Source organism: Jaculus jaculus, chromosome 2 (genome assembly GCF_020740685.1).
Source record: "Jaculus jaculus isolate mJacJac1 chromosome 2, mJacJac1.mat.Y.cur, whole genome shotgun sequence".
Taxonomy (NCBI): Eukaryota; Metazoa; Chordata; class Mammalia; order Rodentia; family Dipodidae; genus Jaculus; species Jaculus jaculus.
Genome location: NC_059103.1, coordinates 19092707 through 19117058, shown reverse-complemented (window position 1 = coordinate 19117058; position 24352 = coordinate 19092707). Strand labels below are relative to the sequence as shown.

Here is a 24352-nt window from a genome sequence, read left to right as displayed (position 1 = left end):
TAGACGGTAAGACCCTATTGCTGAAAACTCCACACACTTGGGCTGCAAGGCCGCTGAAAAATCCTGCTAGAACTGAGCTGATAACGTCCTCCATGTAGGCCAGCTGACAGAAAGCTGGGAAAAGCCACGCTGCATGCAGTTCAATGGGAGAGAGAGATCACCAGTGAAGATACTCAACGGTGGACACTGCAAGCCTTATATTTTGCCAGCCAGGCCAAGTGAGCCAACGGGTGCAATAGTGGCATGTCTGTTATGGTGGAAACCACCTGCCCCCTAATTGGACTGGAGGCCTGCTCCGTGGGAGGGAATACATTCCGGATACTAAAAACATACAACAGGGGTAGCTATAAGCACTAGGAGTGTAACGTCTGCTGCTGTCTGGCTAAATGTATATACTATGCTTATCAAACTGCCAAGTAAGCACTTCTCTTAATGTTTGTACCCTTATATTAATGCTATTCTCACCTTTGGTAGAGAACCTTCTCTTTTCAGATGGCAGTGACCATGGGATGACTCAGAGGGCATCATGGTGCTGGAAAGAAGTGACAGGAGTGCTCAGCACTGCAGTATCTCTATCACATCTTCCAAGGCTCAGGGTCCATTGTGGAAGAGGTGGCAGAAAGAATGTAAGAGACAAAGGAAGGATAGGACTCCCTACAATGTGCTCCTCCAGATACAATATGGCCTGGATATCCATGACCTCACAGCACCTGACACTACCTACACAAGACCATCATAATAGAAGAAAAAGATCATGACATCAAAATAAAAGAGCAACTGATTGAGAGGAGGAGGGGATTTGATGGAGAATGGAGTTTCAAAGGAGAAAGTGAGAGGAGGGAGGGCATTACCATGGGATATTGTTTATAATCATGGAAGTTGTTAACAAAAAAATAATTAAAAACAACAACAACAACAAAGCACAGAAGGAAAAAAAAGTTTGTCAAGGAGTCCAAGGCTTGAGGGTTATGATACTCTTTATTTGTCTCAAGATTGGCCATATAGGGCTGGGCATGGTGGCACACACCTCTAATCCCAGCACTAGGGAGGCAGAGGTAGGAGGATTGCCTTGAGCATGAGACCAGCCTGAGACTACAGCCCAGGTCAGCCTGGGCTAAAGTGAGACCCTACCTCAAAAAAAAAAAAAAATCTAAAGCTGGACTTGGTGGTGCACGTCTTTAATCCCAGCACTCAGGAGGCAGAGGTAGGAGGATTGCCATGAGTTTGAGGCCACCCTGAGACTACATAGTGAATTCCAGGTCAACCTGAGCTAAAGTGAGACCCTACCTCAAAAAAAAAAAAAAAAACTAAAATAAAAAGAGCTCAGTATTTAATGGAGGATGTTGTCATTGATGTTATTATAATTATCAATCACTTCACCATTGAAACAGCTCCTCCAAGGTCAAGGAGAATATCTAAAATATTTAACAATTGGCCAGATGTGGTGACACATGCCTTTAATCCCAACAATCAGGAGGCAGAGATAAGATTGCTGAGTTCAAGGCCAGCCTGAGATTACATCATGAATTCGAGGTCAGCCTGGGTTACAGTGAGACCCTATCATGAAAAAAACCTGAAAAATAATTTAATGATTAGTTCAGAGGCTAAGGATATAGCTCGGCTGATGGCTTGCTTAGCAGTATAAATCCCTGAGTTCCATCCCCGGTATTGCCTAAAATCATGCCCGGGCAGTTGGATTTGAATATGTGTCCCTACCTGATCCAGGTTTTTTAAAATAAATATATACATATATATATATTGGTTTTCTGAGGTAGGGTCTCACTGTATCCCAGGCATTAAATAAATATTTTAAAAAATATTTTATTTTATTTATTAGAGAAAGGTAGATAGAAAGAATATGGGCATGCCAGGGCCTCCAACCACTGCAAACGACCTCCAGATGCATGTATTACCTTGTACATCTGGCTTACGTGAGTCCTGGGGAATCAGACCAGGGTCTTTAGGCTTTTCAGTAAGTGCCTTAACCATTGAACCATCTCTCCAGCCTTTGTATTTTTCTTTTTCTTTCAATGCAGGATCTCTAGTCCAGGCTGACCTGGAATTCACAATGTAGTCTCAAGGCTGGTCTTGAACTCACAGCAATCTTCCTACTTCTGCCTACCGAGTGCTTGGATTAAAGGCATGCACCACTACTCCTGGCCACGCTAATTTTTTTTTAAATTTTTTTGTTTATTTTATTTATTTGAGAGTGACAGACAGAGAAAGAGTCAGATAGATAGAGAGAGAATGGGCGTGCCAGGGCTTCCAGCCTCTGCAAACGAACTCCAGATGCGTGCGCCCCCTTGTGCATCTGGCTAATGTGGGACCTGGGGAATCCAGCCTCGAACCGGGATCCTTAGGCTTCACAGGTAAGCGCTTAACCGCTAAGCCATCTCTCCAGCCCAATTTTTTTTTTTTATTTACAACTTCCATGATTGCAAAAAACATCCCATGGTAATTCCCTCCCTTCCCCCACTTTCCCCTTTGAAACTCCGCTCTCCATCATATCCCCTCCCCCTCTCAATCAGTCTCTCTTTTATTTTGATGTCATGATCTTTTACTCCTATTTATGATGGTCTCGTGTAGGTAGTATCAGGCACTGTGAGGATATCCATGGATATCCAGGCCATTTTGTGTCTGGAGGAGCACGTTGTAGAGAGTCCTACCCTTCCTTTGTCTCTTACACTCCTTTTGCCACTTCTTCTGCAATGAACCCTGATCCTTGGAAGGTGTAATAGGGATATTTCAGTGCTGAACACTTTTCTGTCACTTCTTAGCACCATGGTACCTTCTGAGTGATCCCAAGGTCACTGCCATCTGTAAAGAGAAGGTTCTCTAACCAAAAGTGAGAGTAGCATTAATATAAGGGTATGAACATTAAGAGAAATGCTTACTGGGAAGTTTGGTGAGCATAGTATATACATTTAGCCAGACAGCAGCAGACGTTACACCTCTAGGGCTCATGACTACCTCCTGTTATAGGTTTTCAGTATCAGGGATATATTCCCTCCCATGGAGCAAGCCTCCAGTCAAATTAGAGCATGGTTTGTTTCCCCCATAACAGATGTGGCACTATTGCACCCATTGGTTCATTTGGCCTGGCTTGCCAAATATAAGGCTTGCAGTGTCCACTGTTGAGTATCTTCACTGGTGATTTCTTCCTATCCCATTGAACTGCATGCAATGTGGCTTTTCCCAGCTTTCCATCAGCTGGTCTACATGGAGGAGGTTTTCAGCACCAGCAAGATTTCTCAGTGACCTTGCAGCCCAAGTGTGTCCTCCACTCTAATTTTATGCTGTGGTTCCTAGAGGCACTAGCCTGTCTTCTGTAGAAGGGATCCTGGAACCCTTGGTTTTGAGTGTCCCTCCCCTACTCACCCCAAACCTCTGGCTTTGCTTTGGGAAGCCTTTCTGCCTCATTAGTCATTCTCTCCTCTGCCCCAAAGGAGTCTAAACAGAGAGTATGGTAGTTATGTCCAGAGCTGGTTTTCAAATGTGGCTGTTAGCTAGCTAGGCCAGAGGATGTCTGTTATTGATTGTTGAGTCATCAGCACCCAGTGGCACATCACTCCATGTTTGTTGTGTGCATAATACAAGGAGATCCTTTGTAGGGGCTCCATGCAAATCAGGCTAGTGGGCTGGGCATATATTTACTTTTTTGTTTGTATTTTAGGTAGAGTCTTACTGTAGTCCAGGCTGATCTGGAATGCATTCTGTAGTCTCAGGGTGGCCTCAAACTCATAGTGATCCTCCTACCTCTGCCTCCTTAATATGTGCATGGTCATGCCTGGCTTGTCCTATTTCTTTAGGGTTTTTGTTTTGTGTTTTGAGGTAGGGTTTCACTCTAGCCCAGGCTGACCTGGAAGTCACTATATACTCTCAGGATGGCCTCGAACTCACAGCGATCCTCTTACCTCTAGGCCTCCTAAAAGGTGGGATTAAAGCCATACACCACCACGACCAGCTGGTTTTTATTTATTTATATTTAAAGTTTTTATTTAAATTTTTTTTATTGACAACTTCCTTGACTGTAATCAATATTCCTTGGTAATTCCCTCCCTTCCCCCACTTTCCCCTTTGAAACTCCACTCTCCATCACATCCCCTCCCCTTCTCAATCAGTTTTTTCTTTTATTTTGATGTCATGATCTTTCCCTCCTATTATGATGGTCTTGTGGAGGTAGTGTCAGGCACTGGGAGGTCATGGATATCAAGGCCATTTTGTGGCTGAAGGGCATATTGTAAGGAGTCCTTCCCTTTCTTTGGCTCTTACATTCTTTTCACCACTTCTTCTGCAATGGACCCTGAGCCTTGGATGATGTGATAGAGATATTGCAGTGCTGAGCACTCCTGTCACTCCTCTTCAGCACCATGGTGTCTTCTGAATCATCCCAAAGTCACTGCTATATGAAACGAGAAGGTCCTCTAAGCAAAAGTGAGAGTAGCGTTAATATATGGGTATGAACATTAAGAAAAGTGTTTACTGGGAAGTTTGGTGAACATAGTATGTACATTTAGCAAGACAGCAGCAGACATTACACCCCTATGGCTCATAACTACTCCTATTGTAGGTTTTCAGTGTCATAGATATACTCCCTCCCATGGAGTGGGCCTCCAAATTAGAGAATGATTGGCTTCCCCCATAACAGACATGCCACTATTGCACCCATTAGCTCACTTGCCCTGGCTGGCCAAATATAAGGCTTGCAGTGTCCACTGGTGAGTATCTTCACTGGTGATTTCTGTCTCTCCCATTGAACTAGATGCAGTGTAGCTTTTTCCAGCTTTCTGTCAGCTGCTCTACATGGAGCAGGTTTTCAGCTCAGCTCCAGCATTATTTCTCAGTGAGCATGCAGCCCAAATATGTGAAGTCTTCAACAACAGGGTCTTATCATCTATTCCTGATGGGAACCCAAGGGCCTTGGCAATGGCCTGTAATGTTTTGGGGGCATCAGTGACCTCCCTGACCAACAACTCACTGGAAGACATTCCATCACTGGCACTGAAAATTTTCTAGTAACAATCTATGGCTTCTAAGTGTTCCATTGTCCAGAAAAGCAGGTTTCCATGACTTATTTATATCCTCTTAGATTTTGATTAGCCCTCCTGCCACCTTTCCTTTACTCAATCTCTTCCCCTGATCTCACTTGGGCCTTTCACCACCATTAATCTGTTCTTCTACTTACATATATGCAATACCATCCTATTAAGTCCCCCCTCCCTCCCTATTTATTCCCTTTTTATCTCCTTTCTCGCTTACTGGCCTCTGCTACTGAATTTTATTCCTACTCACAGAGAAGTCCAATCATTCTGGCTCATTTTTGTCTTGAGACACAATCTCATAACAATCTCTGGCTGCCCTGAAGTCACTATGTAGCCAAGGATGACCTGATACTCCAACCTCTATGTCCCAATCGCTGGGATTACAGGCTTGTATTACCATACAAAGCTCCCCTGACTTCTAACCAACTCCTCAGCCACAACTGTTGTAAAAAAAATAAATAACAGCTTCATAGATCCAAAATACATACATCACACAAAATTTTTTTAAAAATATTTTATTTTTGTTTATTTGAGAGAGCAAGACGAAGAGAGAGAAAGAGAGAGAGAATGGGCACACCAGGGCCTCCAGCCACTGCAAATGAACTCCAGATGCATGCCCCTCCTTGTGCATCTGGCTTATGTGGGTCCTGGGGAACTGAACCGAAGTCCTTTGGCTTTCAGGCGAACGCCTTAACCATTAAGACATCTCTCCAGCCTGGCAAGTTAATTTTTAATGCTTTTTAGTATATTCATAGACATATGCAATAATCCTACTTTTGTTGTTGTTGAGACAAGTTCTCCCTACATAACCCAAACTGACCTGGAACTCACTCTGTTGCCCAGGTCGCCCATAAAGCCTGAGCAGTCCTCTGGCCTCAGGATCCTGAAGGCTGACACAGGCATGCATGCCATTTGTTGCAGTCAGGTTCTCACTGCTGGCAGAAATCACCCGACCAATTGCAGCTTTTGGAGGAAAAAAAAGGGTTTATTTTTGCTTCCAGACTCGAGGGGACACTCCAGGACAGCAGGGGAAATGATGGCATGAGCACAGGGTGGACATCAGTTCCTGGCCAACATCAGGTGGACAACAGGAATAGGAGAGTGTGCCCAAGACTCGCAAGGGGACATTGGCTATACCACCCATAAGCCTACCCCCAACAATACACTACCTCCAGGAGGCTTTAATTCCCAAATCTCCATCAGCTGGGAACCTAGCATTCAGAACACCTAAGTTTATGGGGGACACCTGAATCAAACCACAACACCATTGGAGGATTCTCACAGTTGCTTGAGGCATTTTTATCTCCCTGACAAAAAACTAACTCACTTTTGCTCTCTCTCCATGTATGTGTATACATACATATATATTTGCACCCCCAAAAAGACATTTATCTTGGTTTTAATATAGCTTAAAATTCTGGGTCCCAAAAAGTCTTAGTTGGAACTTTCTTTTCTTCATAACAAACAACTTCATCTCCCACTTTGAATTCTACATTTTCTTCATCTAAACTCACAGTGATCCTCCTACCTGTGCCTCCCAAGTGCTGGGATTAAAGGCATGCACCACTACACTCGGCTTCATTCCAGTTTTGATAACTGAAACATTATCGTTATGGTGCTTCAGTGAGATTAATGAGCCCTTCCAAGTAACATGCCCATTGCTGACTAAACTTTTGTTTTTCTAACTGCCCCTTTTGGACTCTGCAGCCAGCCACAGGAACTTTTTTTCCCCCAGTTTTCCGAGGTAGGGTCTCGCTGTAGCTCAGGCTGACCTGGAATTCACTATGTAGTCTCAGGGTGGCTTTGAACTCTTGGCAATCCCCCTACCTCTGTGTGGTGGTTTGATTCAGGTGTCCCCCATAAACTTAGGCGTTCTGAATGCTAGGTTCCCAGCTGATGGAGATTTGGGAATTAATGCCTCCTGGAGGGAGTGTATTGTTGGGGGCGGGCTTAAGGGCTTTATAGCCAGTTTCCCCATGCCAGTGTTTGGCACACCCTCCTGTTGCTGTGTTCCACCTTACGTTGGCCAGGGGGTGATGTCCACCCTCTGCTCATGCCATCGTTTTTCCCTGCCATCATGGAGCTTCCCCTCGAGCCTCTAAGCCAAAATAAATCTCTTTTTCCCAGAAGCTGCTCTTGGTTGGGTGATTTCTAACAGCAATGCGAACCGGACTGCAACACTCTGCCTCCCGAGTGTTGGGATTAAAGGTGTGTGCCACCAAGCCTGGCCACAGGAACTTTTTTTCCACTTCTGTTACAGAGAAGGTGGCTAGTATAGAAGCTTCACCTATTGGGTATTCATTCTTCCACAAGGTGAGGCAATCTGCTGCTTAGTTCCTCTTGCAAATCTTCAACAAGATGTTAAATGATTTTATGAAGTTTAATCTTAACTCCTTTCTTTGCAGCTGATTGTTGGATAACATTGCTTGCATTCACATTAAAGCCATATATTATACCATCAAAGGTTTTAGCAAAGTTGATGTCATTTTCACCAATGTCACCCACTCCAAAATATACTAATTCACATTCATGTGAACCATCACAAGTATCCATGATGTTCGAAATGGCTTCAATGTAACCATCGACATCACCTTTAGTAATTATAGGAAGCACATTAGAATCTCTTTTTCTTTTGGCTTTAAGGGTTTTTGCTCTTTTCTTTCTAGGTACTTCATGTACGATTTCTCCTTCCAGTGTGAAGTGCCATACTTCTCACGAGCTCTCTGATGTTCTTGATGCTCCTTTTGCTTTTCCTCTATTATTTTCAGATTATCTTTATTTTTCTCCTGTTCTTGCTCAAATTTCCTCCAGTCAATGTTATCACGCACCGTTGACTCAGATTCTACTTCAAGAATTTCATCTCCTGAAGAAGGTAAGTCTCTCAGCCTATAATTCCCCATGGCATGCTGGGACAGGCCTCATTAATTGTTTTTCCATTTTCATCAAACATTAAGTGTACTTTTGCCCAGCTCTTTCCAGCAACCAGAATTGAGCCTTTTCTCAATGTTCTTTTTTTTTTTTTTTGGTTTTTGAGGTAGGGTCTCGCTCTAGCTCAGGCTGACCTGGAATTCACTATGTGGTCTCAGGGTGGCCTCGAACTCTTGGTGATCCCCCTACCTCTGCCTCCTGATTGCTGGGATTAAAGGCGTGTGCCACCACACCCGGCTCAATGTTCCTCTTTGAATTATAGCTGTTGTAACAGGACCTCTTCCTTTATCTGTGAAAGACTATCACTGTTCCTTCCACTAGACTGGTGGCATCTGCTTGCAGTTCCAACATTTCTGCAAGAGCAATTGTTGCTTCTGCCAAAACCATCAGATTATCACCCGTGAGTGCAGAGACATGCATTGCTTGAGCTTCACCTCCATAGTCTTCACACACCAGGTCATCAGCCAAAAGCTCTTTTTTGTCACCCTTTCTGGATCAGCATCAGCTTTGCCACATTTGTTTATCGCAAGGACAATAGGAACTTTAGCATCTTTGGCATGCTGGATAGATTCTACAGTTTGCTTCATCACCCCGTCATCTGCAGCTACCACCAGCACGACAATGTCAGTGACCTGAGCTCCTCTGGCTCGCATTGCTGAGAAGGTAGCATGTCCTGGAGTCTCAAGGAATGTTATCACTTCTCCAGAAGGCAGAGAGACGCTATATAAAGGGGCAATTGGTAATAGAACCCAGGCTTTCTAATTCCAAATTCGGTGTTTTGCCACAAAGTTATTCTTGTCAGGGAAGTTAGCTCCTACACAAGGCCCAGACTACTGACTGTGGCCCCATGCGACATCACCTTCCGGACCCAGGACAGCTGTAGGTCCACCCGTCTGTCCCACACATGGTCGCCATGGAGCTTCCCCCCCTTTTTTTCCGTGTAGGGTCTCACTCTGGCCCAGGCTGTCCTGAAACTCACTCTGTAGTCCCAGGCTGGCATCAAACTCACAGTGATCTTCTTACCTCTGCCTGGGATTAAGGGCATGCACTACCGGATTAAAAAAAAAAAAACACCTTTTATGACAACCTCTGTACATACAGTTTACCATGATCATATACCCTCTCATCACCCTCCCTTTTCCCCCTTCACTGAATCCCTTGAAACTCATCACCTCTTAAGTCACTCCCCACCTGTGCCCTCACCACTCTTGGCTTTAGGCAACCAATATTCTACTTTCTATCACTACAGATTTGCATGGTGTTGGACATTTCATAAAAGGAATCATAATATGCATTATGAGAGAGACAAAGAGAGAGACAGCGTATGAACACACCAGGGCCTTCTCCTACCACTGCAAACAAACTCCAGATGCATGTGCCATTTTGCGTGTCTGGCTTTAGGTGGGTACTGGGGAATCGAACCCAGGCTGTCAGGCTTTGCAAGCAAGCACCTTTAACCACTGAACCAGCTCCCTAGCACTTATGTTGTGTTTTTGTTTTTTTCTTCTGAGATAGGGATCCCTGGCCTTGCTCCATCACACTTTTTTTTTTTTTTTAAGACGGTCTCATTTATTCCAGGCTGGCCTGAAACTCACACAATCCTCCTGCCTCAGCATCCATAGTACTAGGATTTCAGGTGTGATCCAACATGCCCGCTTTAGGAGAGGGATTGACTGATTATTTTTGGATTTTTAGAGGTAGGTCTCGCTCTACCCCAGGCTGACCTGGAATTCATTCACTATGTAGTCTCCGAGGGGCCTCGAATTCAAGGCGACCCTCCTACCTCTACCTTCCGTGCTGGGATTAAGGGCTTGCGCCACCACGCCCGGCTAAGGAGGGGGATTTTCATGCAAAGGTCTGAACTTTCGCTCTGCATTGACAAGACCTAGACCACGAAAACCAAACCCTTAACGGGCTTCGCTTAGGCTGACAGCGGCGCCCGGGCGCCTTCACGACCAACCTCCCAGCGTGCATCGCGAAGGTCCCGGCGTGCCCTGCGGCCGGCCGAACGTCGATCCCGGCGTGCCCTGCGGCGCGCAGAACGTCTCGGCGCCGAGGGAGGCTCCTCGTCTTCCAGCGGCCGTGCGCATCTAGGCGGAGCCATCATGGAAGTGTAAGCAGCTCTGGGCATGTGGTCGGTCTGGGGCCACGGGGCGCAGCTGGGGGCCGCGAGGCCTCCAAAAGCTCCGGCCGCGGGTTGGACAGGCATCGTTAGTGGGCGGGACGGCGGCCTAGACCGGAAGTGCGGGGGATACAGAGACACCCTAGTTGACGCTCTGAACCGTGTTTAGGGAGGCACGGACTGATTTGTTTATTTCGGTGCTGGGGGATGGAACCCAGGACCAGGCTAGACAGGAGCTCTACCTCTGAGCCACCCCCTCACTGGGGGATTCTAGGCAGGAGCTCTACCACTGAGCCATGACCCCAGCCCCTCACTGGGGGATTCTAGGCAGGAGCTCTACCACTGAGCCACGCCCCCAGCCCCTCACTGGGGGATTCTAGGCAGGAGCTCTACCACTGAGCCACGCCCCCAGCCCTCACTGGGGCATTCTAGGCGGGGGCTCTACCACTGAGCCACGCCCCCAGCCCCTCACTGGGGGTTCTAGGCAGGAGCTCTACCACTGAGCCACGCCCCAACCCCTCACTGGGGGATTCTAGGCTGGAGTTCTACCACTGAGCCATGCCCCCAGCCCCTCACTGGGGGATTCTAGGCAGGAACTCTACCTCTGAGCCACGCCCCCAGCCCCTCTCTGGGTGTTCTAGGCAGGAGCTCTACCATTGAGCTATGTTCCCTACCATCATCAAGTATTTTGTGATGCGGGTACAGAGCCCTGCACATGTTAGACAGCAACTCTACCACTGAGCTCTACTTCCAGCCGCTACTAGCATTATTATTATTATTTTATGGTGCCAGAGATGGCCCTCAGTACCTTGCACATCCTAGGCATGCATGCTACTGCTCAGCTATTTCCTCACTCCTTAAAAAAAAAAAAGAAGCTATTATTGGGCTGTAGAGAGATGGCTTAGCGGTTTGCCTGCAAAGCCAAAGAACCCAGGTTTGAATCCCCAGGACCCACATAAGCGAGATGCACAAAGTGGCACAAGTGACTGGAGTTACTTTGCAGTGGCTGGAGACCCTAGTGCATCCATTCTCTCTATCTGCCCCCCTCTTTATTTCAAATAAAACATTTTTAAAAAGTTATGTGCATGTGTGTGTGGCAGGATCTCTTGCTACTGCAAATGAAATGCCAGGCACTTGCACCACTTTTTGTGTTGGATTTTTATGTGGGTGGCCTGGGGGATGGACCCTAGCTGGCAAGTTTTGTAAGAAACTTAACTGCTGAGCCAACTCCCAGCCTCTTTTTTTTTTTTTTTGAAGCATTGTCTCTGTAGCCCAGGCTGGCCTCCAATTCATGCCAATCCTCCTACATCAGCTTCTCCAGTACTTGGGATTATAGTTTCAAGCCATCACATCTTTTTTATTATTTATTTATTATTTTTTTTTTTAGGTAGAGTCTTAATCTAGCTCAGGGTGATCTGGGATTCACTATGTAGTCTCAGGGTGGCCACGAACTCTCAGTGATCCTCCTACCTCTCTGCCTCCCAAGTGCTGGGATTAAAGGTGTGCACCACCACGCCCAGCTTCCAGCTCTTATTTCTATTTTTTTTTTTTTTTTTTGAGGCAGCGTCTCAGTCTAGCCCAGGCTGACCTGGAATTCACCATGTAGTCTCAGGCTGGCCTTGAACTCACAGTAATCCTCCTATTGCTGCCTCCTGAGTGCTGGGAATAAAGGTGTGTGTAACCACACTTGGCTAAAAAATTATTATTGTTGTGGCTGAGGCTGGGCTTGAGGCTGAGCTTAAATCCTGCCTCTACCTCCCAAGTGTTGGGATTGCATGTGTGTGCCATCATGCCTGACTAATTCTTGTTTTTTTTTTTACATATTTGTATTTTCAAGGTAGGGTCTTACCATAGCCCAGATTGGCATGTGCCTGGCTGGTCCTTGGAGTTTTGGTTTGTTTTTTTTAATTAAGTCATTACTTCCATGAGTACATGTGCATGAATGCCCTCCAGGGTCTGCTGCTGCAGCAAATGAATGCCAGATGCATTCACCACTTTGTATCTGTCTTTTTTTGGGTGCTAGAGAATCGAATCCAGGTTGGCAGACTTTGCAAGCAAGCACCTTTAACTGCTTAGTCATCTCCCCAGCCCCTGGCCCTTGTGTTTTTATTTATTTATTTTTTAAATTTTTTGTTCATTTATTTATTTGAGAGCAGCAGACACAGAGAGAGAATGGGCATGCCAAGGCCTCTAGCCACTGCAAATGAATTCCAGATGCATGCTCAACCTTGTGCATCTGGCTTTTGTGGGTCCTGGGGGAATCGAACATGGGTCCTTTGGCTTTGCAGTGCCTTAACTGCTAAGATACCTCTCTAGCCTGGCCCTTGCTTTTTTTTTTTTTTTTTTTTTTTTCCCAAGATAGGGTCTCACTTTGGTTCAGGCTGACCTGGAATTCACTATGTAGTCTCAGGGTGCTCTCAAACTCTCAGTGATCCTCCTACCTCTGCCTCCTGAGTGCTGGGATTAAAAGCGTGCGCCACCATGCCTGGCTTTTTTTTGTTGTTTTTGTTTTTCCGGCCCTTGCTTTTTATAAAAGTCTCTCAATATATAGATCACGTTGTCTTGGTCTATCAACTGACTTATTTATGCGAGAGAGTGGGTGGCCCAGGGTCTCTAGCCATTGCAAACAAATTTCAGACCCATGTGCCACCTTTTGCATCTGGTTTTATGTGGGTACTAGGGAATTGAGCCCTAGTCAGTTCTGTTGCTGGTGTTGGTATACCTTACTGATCTTGCCCAGTCCCAGTATTTTTTTTTTTTTACACAACAGAACAGTCCCAGTATTTTTAAAAAATATTATTTATTTATTTATTTATTTATTTGAGAGAGAGAAAGAGGCAGATAGACAGAATGGTGAGCCAGGGCTAATGAGCTCCATATTCATAAGCTACCATGTACATCCAGTTTTATATGGGTATTGGAGAATTTAATCTCGGTCCCTAGGCTTTACAGGCAAGACCATTAACTGTGTAACCATCTCTCCAGCCTAACTTGTTCCATTTCTCAAATAAGTAAATAAAATATATATATTTTTTAATTCCGAGGATTAAACAAGATAGGTAAGGTATATAACACCAGCAGTAGAACTGAGCAGTGCGCACTTACTTGCTGGCTCAGAAGGGCACCACAGGTCGAACTGTTTGTTGACTTTGAAGCCTGAGGTTTTCTTGTACCAAAGTTTAGTTTTTTAGAACATGAATTGATAACATATTTTGGACATAGAAGCAATTGGGCAATTCTGTTCGTCATCACATTCGTAAATTAAGAGTGTGGTACCTAATAGGCACTGTTTGTGTGCCACTTTTAAGGAAAGTCTCAACAGATCATCTTTTTCTGTTTATTCAGAATTCAGTTTTCTAGAGCAATTGTTTACACCCACTAAACTGACTCAGCAAGTTAGCAGATTTTACAGGTTAAATTTCAATTAGTAAGTCAACTTCAGTCAACTAATTACAGAAACTTATGCACATGCCTGCCTGTGGCATAGGTTCAGACTTTTTTTTTGATGGCTTAAGTTTTTTTTGTTTTTTTTTTTTAATTTTATGTGCAAGTAACTAGCATGATCTCCTTCACTGGGTAAATGGCCTTAAATAATCCATTCTGGAAAGGTCACCTAGACCAAGTTAATGAAGTCTGTATGTACTTTTGGATACTGATGTACTGTTTGATTCGTGTGTGTGTGCATGCGCAAAAGTATTATATATATATAGTACTGGAGACTCAGTCCAGCTAGGCAGACACACTACCCCTGACCTACATTCCCAGCTTGCTCACTCTTGTGTGTTCTTTCTCCCTCCCTCCCTCTGTGTGTGTGTGTGTTTAGACAGAGAATCAGTATATGACCCAGGCAGTCCCCCTGTTTCAGCCCATAGAGTGCTAGGATTATAAACATGCACCACCATAGTCTACCTTTGTGTTGACAATATTTACTTAAGGACATTTGTGGCAGCAGGGTTGGGCATGATTTAGAAATGATATACCAGCATTAGCCCTGAAAGAGTTAGCACTTATGTCACATTCCCATGTCATACCCGTCCTTCAGACAGAGGGTGCCTGAGTGCCTTGACAGACTACCCTTTGAGAGCACAGGGAATTGTAACTCAATCTCAAGCAGAAACAAGAGGAACTCTTGAGGGCTGATTTCCTGGTCAAGTAGACAGAAAATTCAATTTGTCATTTTTAATTCTAAATGAACCACATCATAGAATAGTAATTGTGTTTTCTCTTTCCTGTATTAGGCTCTTTCTCATATAATATTCTTTGTGACCCAAGTGTAGTGTGAGCATCTGGACAAAGCAGTACATTTGAGAAATCATAGCCATTTGCTAAATTGCTGGTAGCATTTGACTAGGCTCTGCGTGCTTTTTTTTTTTTAAATTTTTATTAACATTTTCCATGATTATAAAAAAATATCTCATGGTAATTCCCTTCCTCCCCTCCCGACACTTTCCCCTTTGAAATTCCATTCTCCATCATATTACCTCCCCATCACAATCATTGTACTTACATATATACAATATCAACCTATTAAGTACCCTCCTCCCTTCCTTTCTCTTCCCTTTATATATTCTCCTTCTGCGTGCTTTTTTGATTGCCTTTCTGACATCACTGTGCTGGTGAGCTGAGGCCTAGGTCAACCCCCTGCCTTAGGAACATGTGAGTTTTGCTTTTATTTGTTGACCCAGGAACAGCTATTTGGCCCATGGTTTTGAAATTTTGTGTTATCATTTCAACCATCTAGGTCCACTCCTGGTGTAAGAACACACAGTATCCCTCTGGCACATTGTGTTCACCCCAAACTGCCCTACCTGAGGTGTTGGGATTCTGTTACTGGCTTGCATTCATCCCCTCCAGACTAATGTTTTTTTCCTTGGTGATGTTTTGATTTTTTATTTTTTGGGTTTTTTTCGAGATAGGGTCTCACTCTAGCTCAGGCTGACCTGGAATTCACTATGTAGACTCAGGGTGGCCTCAAACTCCCAGTGATCCTCCTACCTCTGCCTCCCGAGTGCTGGGATTAAAGGTGTGCAACACCACAGCTGACAAAAAATGTGTGTGTGTGTGTGTGTGTGTGTGTGTGTGTGCGCGCACTATAGTCTTCTGTTGCTGAAAACACCAGATGCTTGTATCACTTTTTGCTTCTGGCTTTATCTGGGAGCTAGGGAATTGAACCTGGGCTGGCAGGCTTTGCAAACAAGTACCTTTAACCACTGAGCAATCTCCCCAGCCCCCATTGTCAACATTTAATACCCAGAGTAATGACAGGTGTTTTCCTTTTGCAGGAAGGATGCAAACTCTGCACTGCTCAGTAACTATGAGGTGAGTGGCCATAAGTGCCCTGTTGGGTCTTCTGCTTGGTCTGCCTTTATGAGTGGCCCTTATTCCATCCGTTTGGTTAGAGCTGACTAGACTCGTTTGGATTTTCCACTTTTAACACAGGACTGATGGCACCATCTGCTAGGCCTTGGAAGCTAGAAAGACTGGTTTATGATAGGTACCTGTGGTGATATTCCAGTTTCCTTATATGTGTGCTTTTCTTTCTCTTCAGCATGGAGGATTCTTTTAAGAATTTTCTGTAGAGCTGGTTTTGTCTTCAAATATTCCTTTAGCCTGTTTTTGTTGTGGAATGTCCTTATTTCTCTGTCTACTTGAATGGATAGCTTTGCAGGATAAAGTAACCTTGGTTGACAGTTATTATCTTTCAGAACTTGGAATACATCACTCCAAGCTCTTCTGGCTTTTAAAGTTTGTGTTGAATAATCTGCTGTGATTCTGATGGGCTTGCCTTTGTAGGTAACTTGATTTTTCTCTCTAACGGCTTTCAATATTTTTTCTTTGGTTTGTATGTTTGGTAGTTTAATTATAATATGGTGAGGAGAGGTTCTTTCCAGGTTTTGTTTGGTTGGTGTTCTAAAGGATTCCTGTATCTGCATTGGAACCTCTTTCCCAATTTGGGGGAAGTTTTCTTCTGTGATTCTGTTGAAAACGCCTTGAAATTCCCATTCATACTTTCCTATTAGTTTGTCTTTCTCTTTGTTGGACTGTATTAGATCTGCCACTTGTTCTTCTAGTTTAGATATTCTGTCCTCTCCTTCATCCATTCTACTGGTGAGATTTTCTAGAGTTTTTTATTTCATTGACTATGTTCTTCATTGCTAGTAATTCTGACTGGCTTTTCTTTATTATTTCTATTTCTTTATTTATGTCTTGTGTTGACCTCTTTATTTCATTAAGTTGGCTTCCTTTGTCATCTTTGATTCCTTTTATTTCCTCTTTTACTTCTTTGAGAATATTTATAGTCATTCTTTTGAAATCTTTCTCAGGCATTTCCTCTAACTCATTCTCACTGGAGGTCATTTCTGATGCATTAATACTCTTTGGTGGATTTATATTGTCTTGATTTTTCGTGTTTCTTATGTTATAATGTATGTATTTTTGCATCTTGGATTAATGCTTGGATTTTCTAGTTAGCTGCAGTATTATTAGATGTATCAATCAATCTGATGTTATATATCTTTTTTTTTTTCTTTTTGAGGTAGGTTCTCACTCTAGCTCAGGCTGACCTGGAATTCACTATGTAGTCTCAGGGTGGCCTTGAACTCACATCAATCCTCCTACCTCTGCCTCCCAAGTGCTGGGATTAAAGGTGTTCGCCACCATGCCCGGCCTTGATGTTATGTCTTTAGGGTAGGAGCTTAAGGTGCTAGGTGTGGCACTCAAGACTCTCAGAGTATCTATAAAAGTAACCCTAGGTGTTGGGTTTGCCTGCTATGAGAGAATTGAAGAAGGCTGAGTGGAAGAAAATACAGGCAGATTCTAAAATTTAGCTAAACAATGTACACATTCAAAAAAAAAAAAAGAGCACAGAGCATTTATGCAAGAGTAGGTCTTATGACAACTAGATCCTCTAACAAAGTCACTGTCCCTTAGGGTGTGTGGTGCCCCACACCCTTAATCCTGTCACCTTGGAGGTTAATATTTCTGGTCTGTTGAGGGTTCCAAGTCAGCTTGTGACCAACTGAGACCTTTCCCTAATGTATAACAGAAGTAGAAACAAAACCACTATAAATTAGGAAGCAACAAATAACAAGCCCAAAATATAGCTTATTTAAGAATGGCAAATCCTACTATCTATCAGATTTAACATATAATTTATCCTGATATGGAAGGTGCAATTAGCACTTCTAGTTAAGGCCTGTATACCAGGCTTATTTGGCAGGTACTGACCTGGTGTAATCCCAGTTACCTTTTGGGATGATTTTGGTCTTTGGGTCCCTTTTTGATGTACTGTGGGTTCAAGTAGGCTGGCTGGGTCATTGGATCACTGGTCTGGTTGCCAGTGCTGGGTGCTGTGAGCTCCCTTCCCTGGTCTCTAGTGCTTGCTGGCGTTTGTGCTGGTGGTGGGGGAAGGGAGGCTGTGGATGGTGGCTCTAGTTCTCCCCCTGGTCTATGTGATCCTCTACCTCATGATCTACTCATCCGTTGTTTACTGCCATTCTCCCTTCACGTTTCTTGGGTTTTGCGAAGAAGAGCTCCAGTGTAAGTTGAAAATCCCCTCACCTGGCTTTTCCTGCGGCTCAAGCCGAGCCTGGCAGCTGTGGCCCCGTGGGCCTGGTGCCACCGCTTCTGGAGCCGCTTCTGCCTGCCTATGTGGGTTCTGGATCTCTCCTACTTCTCTGCTGCCATTGGTAATTTTTTATACACTTCACTTTTAGTAGAAAAGTGTATTTTGCTGGGTTTTTTTTTTTTTTTTTTTTTTTTTTTTTGGTTTTTCTTCCCTAGTATGCTTTGGCATGGTTCCTATGCTGCCATCTTAACCAGAAGTTTCTTTAATTTTTAAAGATATATTTATTTATTTTATTTTGAGAGGGAGAAAAAAAGAGACAGAGATAGAGAGAGGGCAGTGAGTACGTCACAACCTCTAGCCATTGCAAGTGAATTCCAGATGCACACACTACCTTGTATATCTGGCTTATATGGGTACTAGAGAATCCATCTTGGTTCCTTAGGCTTCACAGGCAAGCGCCTTTACCACTAAGGTGTATCTCCAGCTCTTCCTTTATTTTTTGTACACTGTATTTTATCATTTGTCTCATAATTAAAAAAAAAATTCATAACCGGGCGTGGTGGCGCACGCCTTTAATCCCAGCACTCGGGAGGCAGAGGTGGGAGGATCGCCATGAGTTCAAGGCCACCCTGAGACTACATAGTGAATTCCAGGTCAGCCTGGGCTAGAGTGAGACCCTACCTCGAAAAACCAAAAAAAAAAAAAAAAATTCAGGATAGTATCTCACTTTAACCCAGGCTGACCTGGTACTCATGCTGTAGTTAGTCTCGGGCTGGCCTTCAACGCACAGTGATCCCCCTACCTCTGCCTCCTGAGTGCTGGGATTAAACGTGTGTACCACCGTGCTCAGTTTCTTCTTTTTTTATTTTTTATTTTTATTTTTTATAATTAACAACTTATATGATTGTAAACGGTATCCAATGTTAATATCCTCCCTCCCCCCACTTTCCCCTTTGAAACTCCACTCTTCAACATATCCCCTCCCCCTCTCAATCAGTCTCTCTTTTATTTTGATGTCATCATCTTTTCCTCCTATTATGATAGTCTTATGTAGGTAGTGTCAGGTCCTGTGAGGTCATGGATATCCAGGCCATTGTGTGTCTGGAGGAGCACATTGTAAGGAGTCCCACCCTTCCTTTGGCTCTTACATTCTTTCTGCCACCTCTTCCACAATGGACCCTGAGCCTTGGAAGGTGTGATAGAGATATTGCAGTGCTGAGCACTCCTATCACTTCTTTCCAGCACCATGATGCCCTCTGAGACGTCCCAAGGTCACTGCCATCTGAAAAGAGAAGATTATCAAAAGTGAGAATAGCATTAATATAAGGGTACAAACATTAAGAGAAGTGCTTACTTGGCAGTTTGATAAGCATAGTATATACATTTAGCCAGACAGCAGCAGACATTACACTCCTAGTGTTTATATCTATCCCTGTTGTATGTTTTTAGTATCAGGAATATGTTCCCTCCCACAGAGCAGGCCTCCAGTCCAATTAGAGGGCAGTTGGTGTCCACCATGACAGACATGCCACTATTGCACCTGTTGGCTCACTTGGCCTAGCTGGCAAAATATAAGGCTTGCAGTGTCCACTGTTGAGTATCTTCTTTCTCTCTCCCATTGAGCTGCATGCAGTGTGGCTTTTCCCAGCCTTCTGTCAGCTGGTCTACATGGAAGAGGTTTTCAGCTGAGTTCCAGCAGGATTTCTCAGTGACCTTGGAACCCAAGTATGTGGAATTCAGCAGCAGTGTCTTACCATTTATTCCTGGTGGGAATCCAAGGGCCTTGGCAGTGGCCTGTAATGTTTGGGGGGCATCAGAGCTCTCCCTGGCCAACAACTCACTAGAAGGTATCCCATCCCTGGCATTGAAAATTTTCTAGTAACAATCTATGGCTCCTGAGTGTTCCATTGTTCAAATAGTAGGTTTCCATATGATTTATTTATATCCTCTTAGATTTTGATTAGTCCTCCCTCCATCTTTCCTTTACTCAATGTCTTCTCCTGACCTCACTTAGGCCTTTTCACTCCCATTAATCTGTTACATATATACAGTACCATCCTCTTAATTCCCCCCTCCCTCCCTATCTAGTCTCTTTATATCTCCTTTCTCGCTTACTGCCCTCTGCTACTGAGTTTTCTACCTACTCACACAGAAATCCAATCTTTTGTAGCTAGGATCCACATATGAGAGAGAATATGCAACATTTGGCTTTCTGGGCCTGGGTTACCTCACTTAGTAAAATCTTCTAGATCCATCCATTTTCCTGCAAATTTCATAACTTCATTTTTCTTTACCACTAAGTAGAACCCCATTGTGTAAATGTACCATATCTTCATTATCCACTCATCAGTTGAGGGACATCTAGGCTGGTTCCATTTCCTAGCTATTGTGAATAGAGTGGCAGTAAACATGGTTGAGCAAGTATCTCTATGGTAGTGAGACAAGTTCTTAGGATATATGCCTAGGAGTGCTATAGCTGGTTCATATGGTAGATCTATTTTTACCTGTCTTAGGAACCTCCACACTGATTTCCACAATGGCTGGGCCAGATTGCATTCCCACCAATAGTGTGGAAGGGTTTTTTTTTTTTTTTTTTTTTTCCGCATCCTTGCCAGCATTTATGTTCATTTGTTTTCGTGATGGTAGCCAGTCTGACAGGAATGAGATGGAATCTCAGTGAAGTTTTAATCTGCATTTCCCTGATGGCTAGGGATGTAGAACATTTTTTTAGATGTTTATGTACCATCTGTATTTCTTCTTTTGAGAACTCTATTTAGTTCTATAACCCATTTTTAATTGGGTTGTTCGATTTCTTATTTAGTTTTTTGAGTTCTTTGTATATCCTGAATATTAATCCTCTGTCAGATGTATAGCTTGCAAAGATTTTCTTCCATTCTGTAGGTTGCCTCTTTGCTTTATTTACAGTGTCATTTGCTGTATAAAAGCTTTGTAGTTTTATGAGGTTCCAGTAGTTAATCTGTGGTTTTATTGCCTGAGCAATTGGGGTTATTCTCAGAAAGTCTTTGCCAGTATGTTGAAGGGTTTCCCCTACTTTTCCCTTTAGCAGTTTCAGAGTTTCAGATCTGGTCTTTGATCCATTTGTACTTAATTCTTTTGCCTGGAGAGAGAGAAAGATCTATTTTCATCCTTCTATAGATTCATATCCAGTTTTCCCAGCACCATTTGCTGAAGAGACTGTCTTTTCTCCAGTTTTTGTTTTTGTTTTTGTTTTGTAAATTTACTTGCAAGCAAAGAGAAATAGAGAAGAGAGAGAATAGACACACCAAGGCTTCTAGCTGCTGCAAATGAACTCCAAATGCATGTGCCACCTTGTGTATCTTGATTTACATGGGCATTAGGGAATTGAATCTTGGTCTTTCGACTTTGCAGGCAAGTGTCTCAACTACTGAGCCTTCTCTCCATCCCCATACTTTTATCAAAATAAATTATTATATTAGGTTTATAGACTAGGCAGAATCCTTTTTTTTTAATGGCTTTTCGAGGTAGGGCCTCACTTTAGCCCAGGTTGACCTGGAATTCACTGTGGTGTCTCAGGGTGGCCTCGAACTCACGGCAGTCCTCCTACTTCTGCCTCCCAAGTGCTGGGATTAAAGGCGTGCGCCACCACACCTGGCCAGAATCCTTTTTAAAAATTATTTTTATTTACTTGTTTGAAAGAGAGAGAAAGAAAAAATGGGAGTACCAGTGCCTCAAACTGCTGCACACGAACCCCAGACACATGTGCCACATTGTGCATCTGGCCTACATGGGTCCTGAGGAATTGAACCTGGTTAGCTTTGCAGGTAATGCCTTAATTGCTAGGCTATCTCTCCAGCCCCAGAATCCTTTTAAAAGTATTTATTTTGGAGCTGGACGTGGTGGTACATGCCTTTAATCCCAGCACTCAGGAGGCAGAGGTAGGAGAATCACTGAGAGTTCAAGGCCACCCCAAGATTACATAGTGAAATCCAGGTCAGCCTGAACTAGACTGAGACCTTACCTTTAAAAAGAAAATAATAATAAGCCAGGCGTGGTGGCACACACTTTTAATCCCAGCACTAGGGAGGCAGAGGTAGGAGGACTGCTGTGAGTTCGAGGCCACCCTGAGACTCCATAGTGAATTCCAGGTCAGCCTGGGCTAGAGTGAGACCCTACCTCGAAAAACCAAAAAAATAAAAATTATTAATTAAAAATAAGTAAAAATTAAAAAGTATTCATTTTAGGAAAAATTACTTTCAAATTCTCTAGTTTTAGGATTAGAGGGGATTAATGATATAGCATACATCAATAAGAAATAGTCACAATATTTAAGTAAACTAATGAATTTGGATTGCTTGGTTGAGAAGCAGCATCTAAAAAGTAATGTGATTCTGGGGCTCATAGTTGATCTAAATCAAGAGTTGGGAGGAGCGTTTATGGAAAGAACAAAAAGTTATTACCTGGCCATCTTTTTTTTTTTTTTAAACTTTGTTGTTTATTTTTATTTATTTATTTGGAAGTGTCAGACCAAGAGAGAAAGAGGCAGATAGAGAGAATGGGCGTGCCAGGGCCTCTAGCCATTGCAAACGAATTCCAGACGCATGCACCCCTTGTGCATCTGGCTAATGTGGGCCCTGGGGAATTGAGCCTCGAACCGGGCTTCACAGGCAAGTGCTTAACTGCTAAGCCATCTCTCCAGCCCTACCTGGTCATCTTTTAAAGCCATTGATATTGATGTTTTGTGTCTTTTCCTAGGTGTACCAGTTACTGACTGATCTGAAGGAGCAGCGTAAAGAAAGTGGAAAGAACAAACACAGTTCCGGGCAACAGAACCTGAACACTATCACCTATGAAGTAAGCTGGGCTGCGCAGGGAAGGAGGCTGATTAGTCTTCTGCCCATGATTGGCCACCAAGTCTGGATTGCTTCTTCCCTAGTGTGAATAGTTTTTCTGTGACCCAATTTTTGTTCTGTTTATAAAAGCAGAAGGAGGGTTGGAGAGATGGCTTAGCAGTTAAGATACTTGCCTGTGAAGCCTAAGGACCCAGGTTCGATTTTCTAGTACCTGTGTAAGCCAGATGTACAAGATTGTACATGTGTCTGGAGTTCGTTTGCAATGGCTAGAGGCCCTGGAGCATCCATTCTCTCTCTGTCTGGTTCTTTCTCTCCCTCAATAATAAATTTTATATATATATATATATATATATATATATATATATATATATATACACACACACACACACACACACACACACATATACATATATATATATATACACACACACATGCATACACACATACATACATATATATATGTATATATGTATAAATATATATATAATATAGTAATATATACAATATGTGTATATATGTATTATATGTGTGTGTATATATCTATATCTATCTATATATACGTAAAGTGAAAGGAGCTTTGCTGAGTACAAGGTCCAGTCATCAACTACTTAGAAGACTCATGTAAAATCAGTGCATGCTGAGCTACTTACCTCGGGGAATTGACCCAGGACAAGCTTGTCCTGATGATGGTGAATCACTGTTCCTTAAGATGCCCAGAGTAAAGCTTGAGGAAAGAGTTTAGAGTGCTTCTGTTAGCTCAAAGATCATGTTGGCTCAAAGATCCAATGTCTAGCCTAAAGGCAAGGGATTACGTAAGGAATATTAACCCACTGTGTTTGCTCAATTCCAGCTTGAATGAAGCAAGATCTGAGGCAAGAACAATATGCATATCAGTGGTTGTATATCTTAAACTTAGAACTTGATGAATAACCAAGAGTAACAGAAAGGAGTCAAATTTTCCAGAAAATGAAGATAGCAATTTTGAGATCCTACTATCTAAGATACAGTAGTCATCTTTATTTTCCTGATAAAACTATTGCTTAAAAACAAACCAACAAAAAAAGGTGGGGAGAGGGGGGAATGGGGTTACTGGAGAGATGGCTTAGCAGTTAAGGCACTTGACTGTGAAGCCTATGGACCTAGATTTGATTCCCTAGAACTCACTAGCACATGCATCTGGAGTTTGCAGTGGCTAGAGGCCCTGGTGCACCTGTTGTCTCTCTCTCTCTCTCTCTCTCTCAAATAAATAAATTAAAATATTTGGGGCTGGAGAGATGGCTTAGCAGTTAAGACACTTGCCTGCGAAGCCTAAGGACCCATGTTCAACTCTCCAGCTCCTATGTAAGCCAGATGCACAAACATGAGGCAAGTGCAACGACGCACATGCCCGCTATTTGGCACAAGTGTTTGGAGTTCAATTTCAGTGGCTGAGGCCCTGGTGCGCCAATTCTCTTGGTATCAATCCCCCCACCCCTGTCTTGCTCTCTGTAAAAAAAAAAAAAAAAAAAAAAAAAAAAGAATTAAGTCTTAACTTTCGAATATTAAGTTTCAGGTATTGTTTTCCTTTTTTCTTAGTCAGATTCCAATGACTTATGCTTGCCTTTCCTATTTTTTTTTTTGGTAGACATTAAAATACATATCAAAAACTCCATGTAGATACCAGAGTCCCGAGATTGTGAGAGAATTCCTCACAGCAATGAAGAGCCACAAGCTGACCAAGTAAGTAGAGGTCACCTCAAGTAGGTAACATATCTAGACCCAGAGTGAAAGTGAGAACTTAGAGGAGCTATCCTTAGCAACTAACTGCACTGGTGGAACTTGACCTCATGATGATCACAGTACTTTTTGTTGTTGTTGTTTT

General features: G+C 43.3%; 1 protein-coding gene and 1 pseudogene across 3 annotated transcripts in view; one reads left to right on the top strand and one right to left on the bottom strand.

The window, feature by feature from the left end:
* Nucleotides 1-6451: 6451 nt before the first annotated feature.
* On the bottom strand, nucleotides 6452-8676 carry LOC101594486 (annotated as a pseudogene).
* Nucleotides 8677-9988: 1312 nt separating this feature from the next.
* LOC101594193 (CGRP receptor component) overlaps nucleotides 9989-24352 on the top strand; it is a 31696-nt gene continuing 17332 nt past the window's right edge. Inside the window, exons 1-4 of one of the 3 annotated variants that reach the window (XM_045144715.1) lie at nucleotides 9996-10083; nucleotides 15375-15411; nucleotides 22394-22492; nucleotides 24116-24210. In XM_045144715.1, coding sequence (XP_045000650.1) covers nucleotides 10076-10083; nucleotides 15375-15411; nucleotides 22394-22492; nucleotides 24116-24210 — 239 coding nt within the window. In that variant the 5' untranslated portion in view covers nucleotides 9996-10075. Of the gene's footprint in view, nucleotides 10084-15374; nucleotides 15412-22393; nucleotides 22493-24115; nucleotides 24211-24352 lie in introns of those variants that run through there. The other 2 variants (XM_045144717.1, XM_045144716.1) reach the window with 2 other exon arrangements.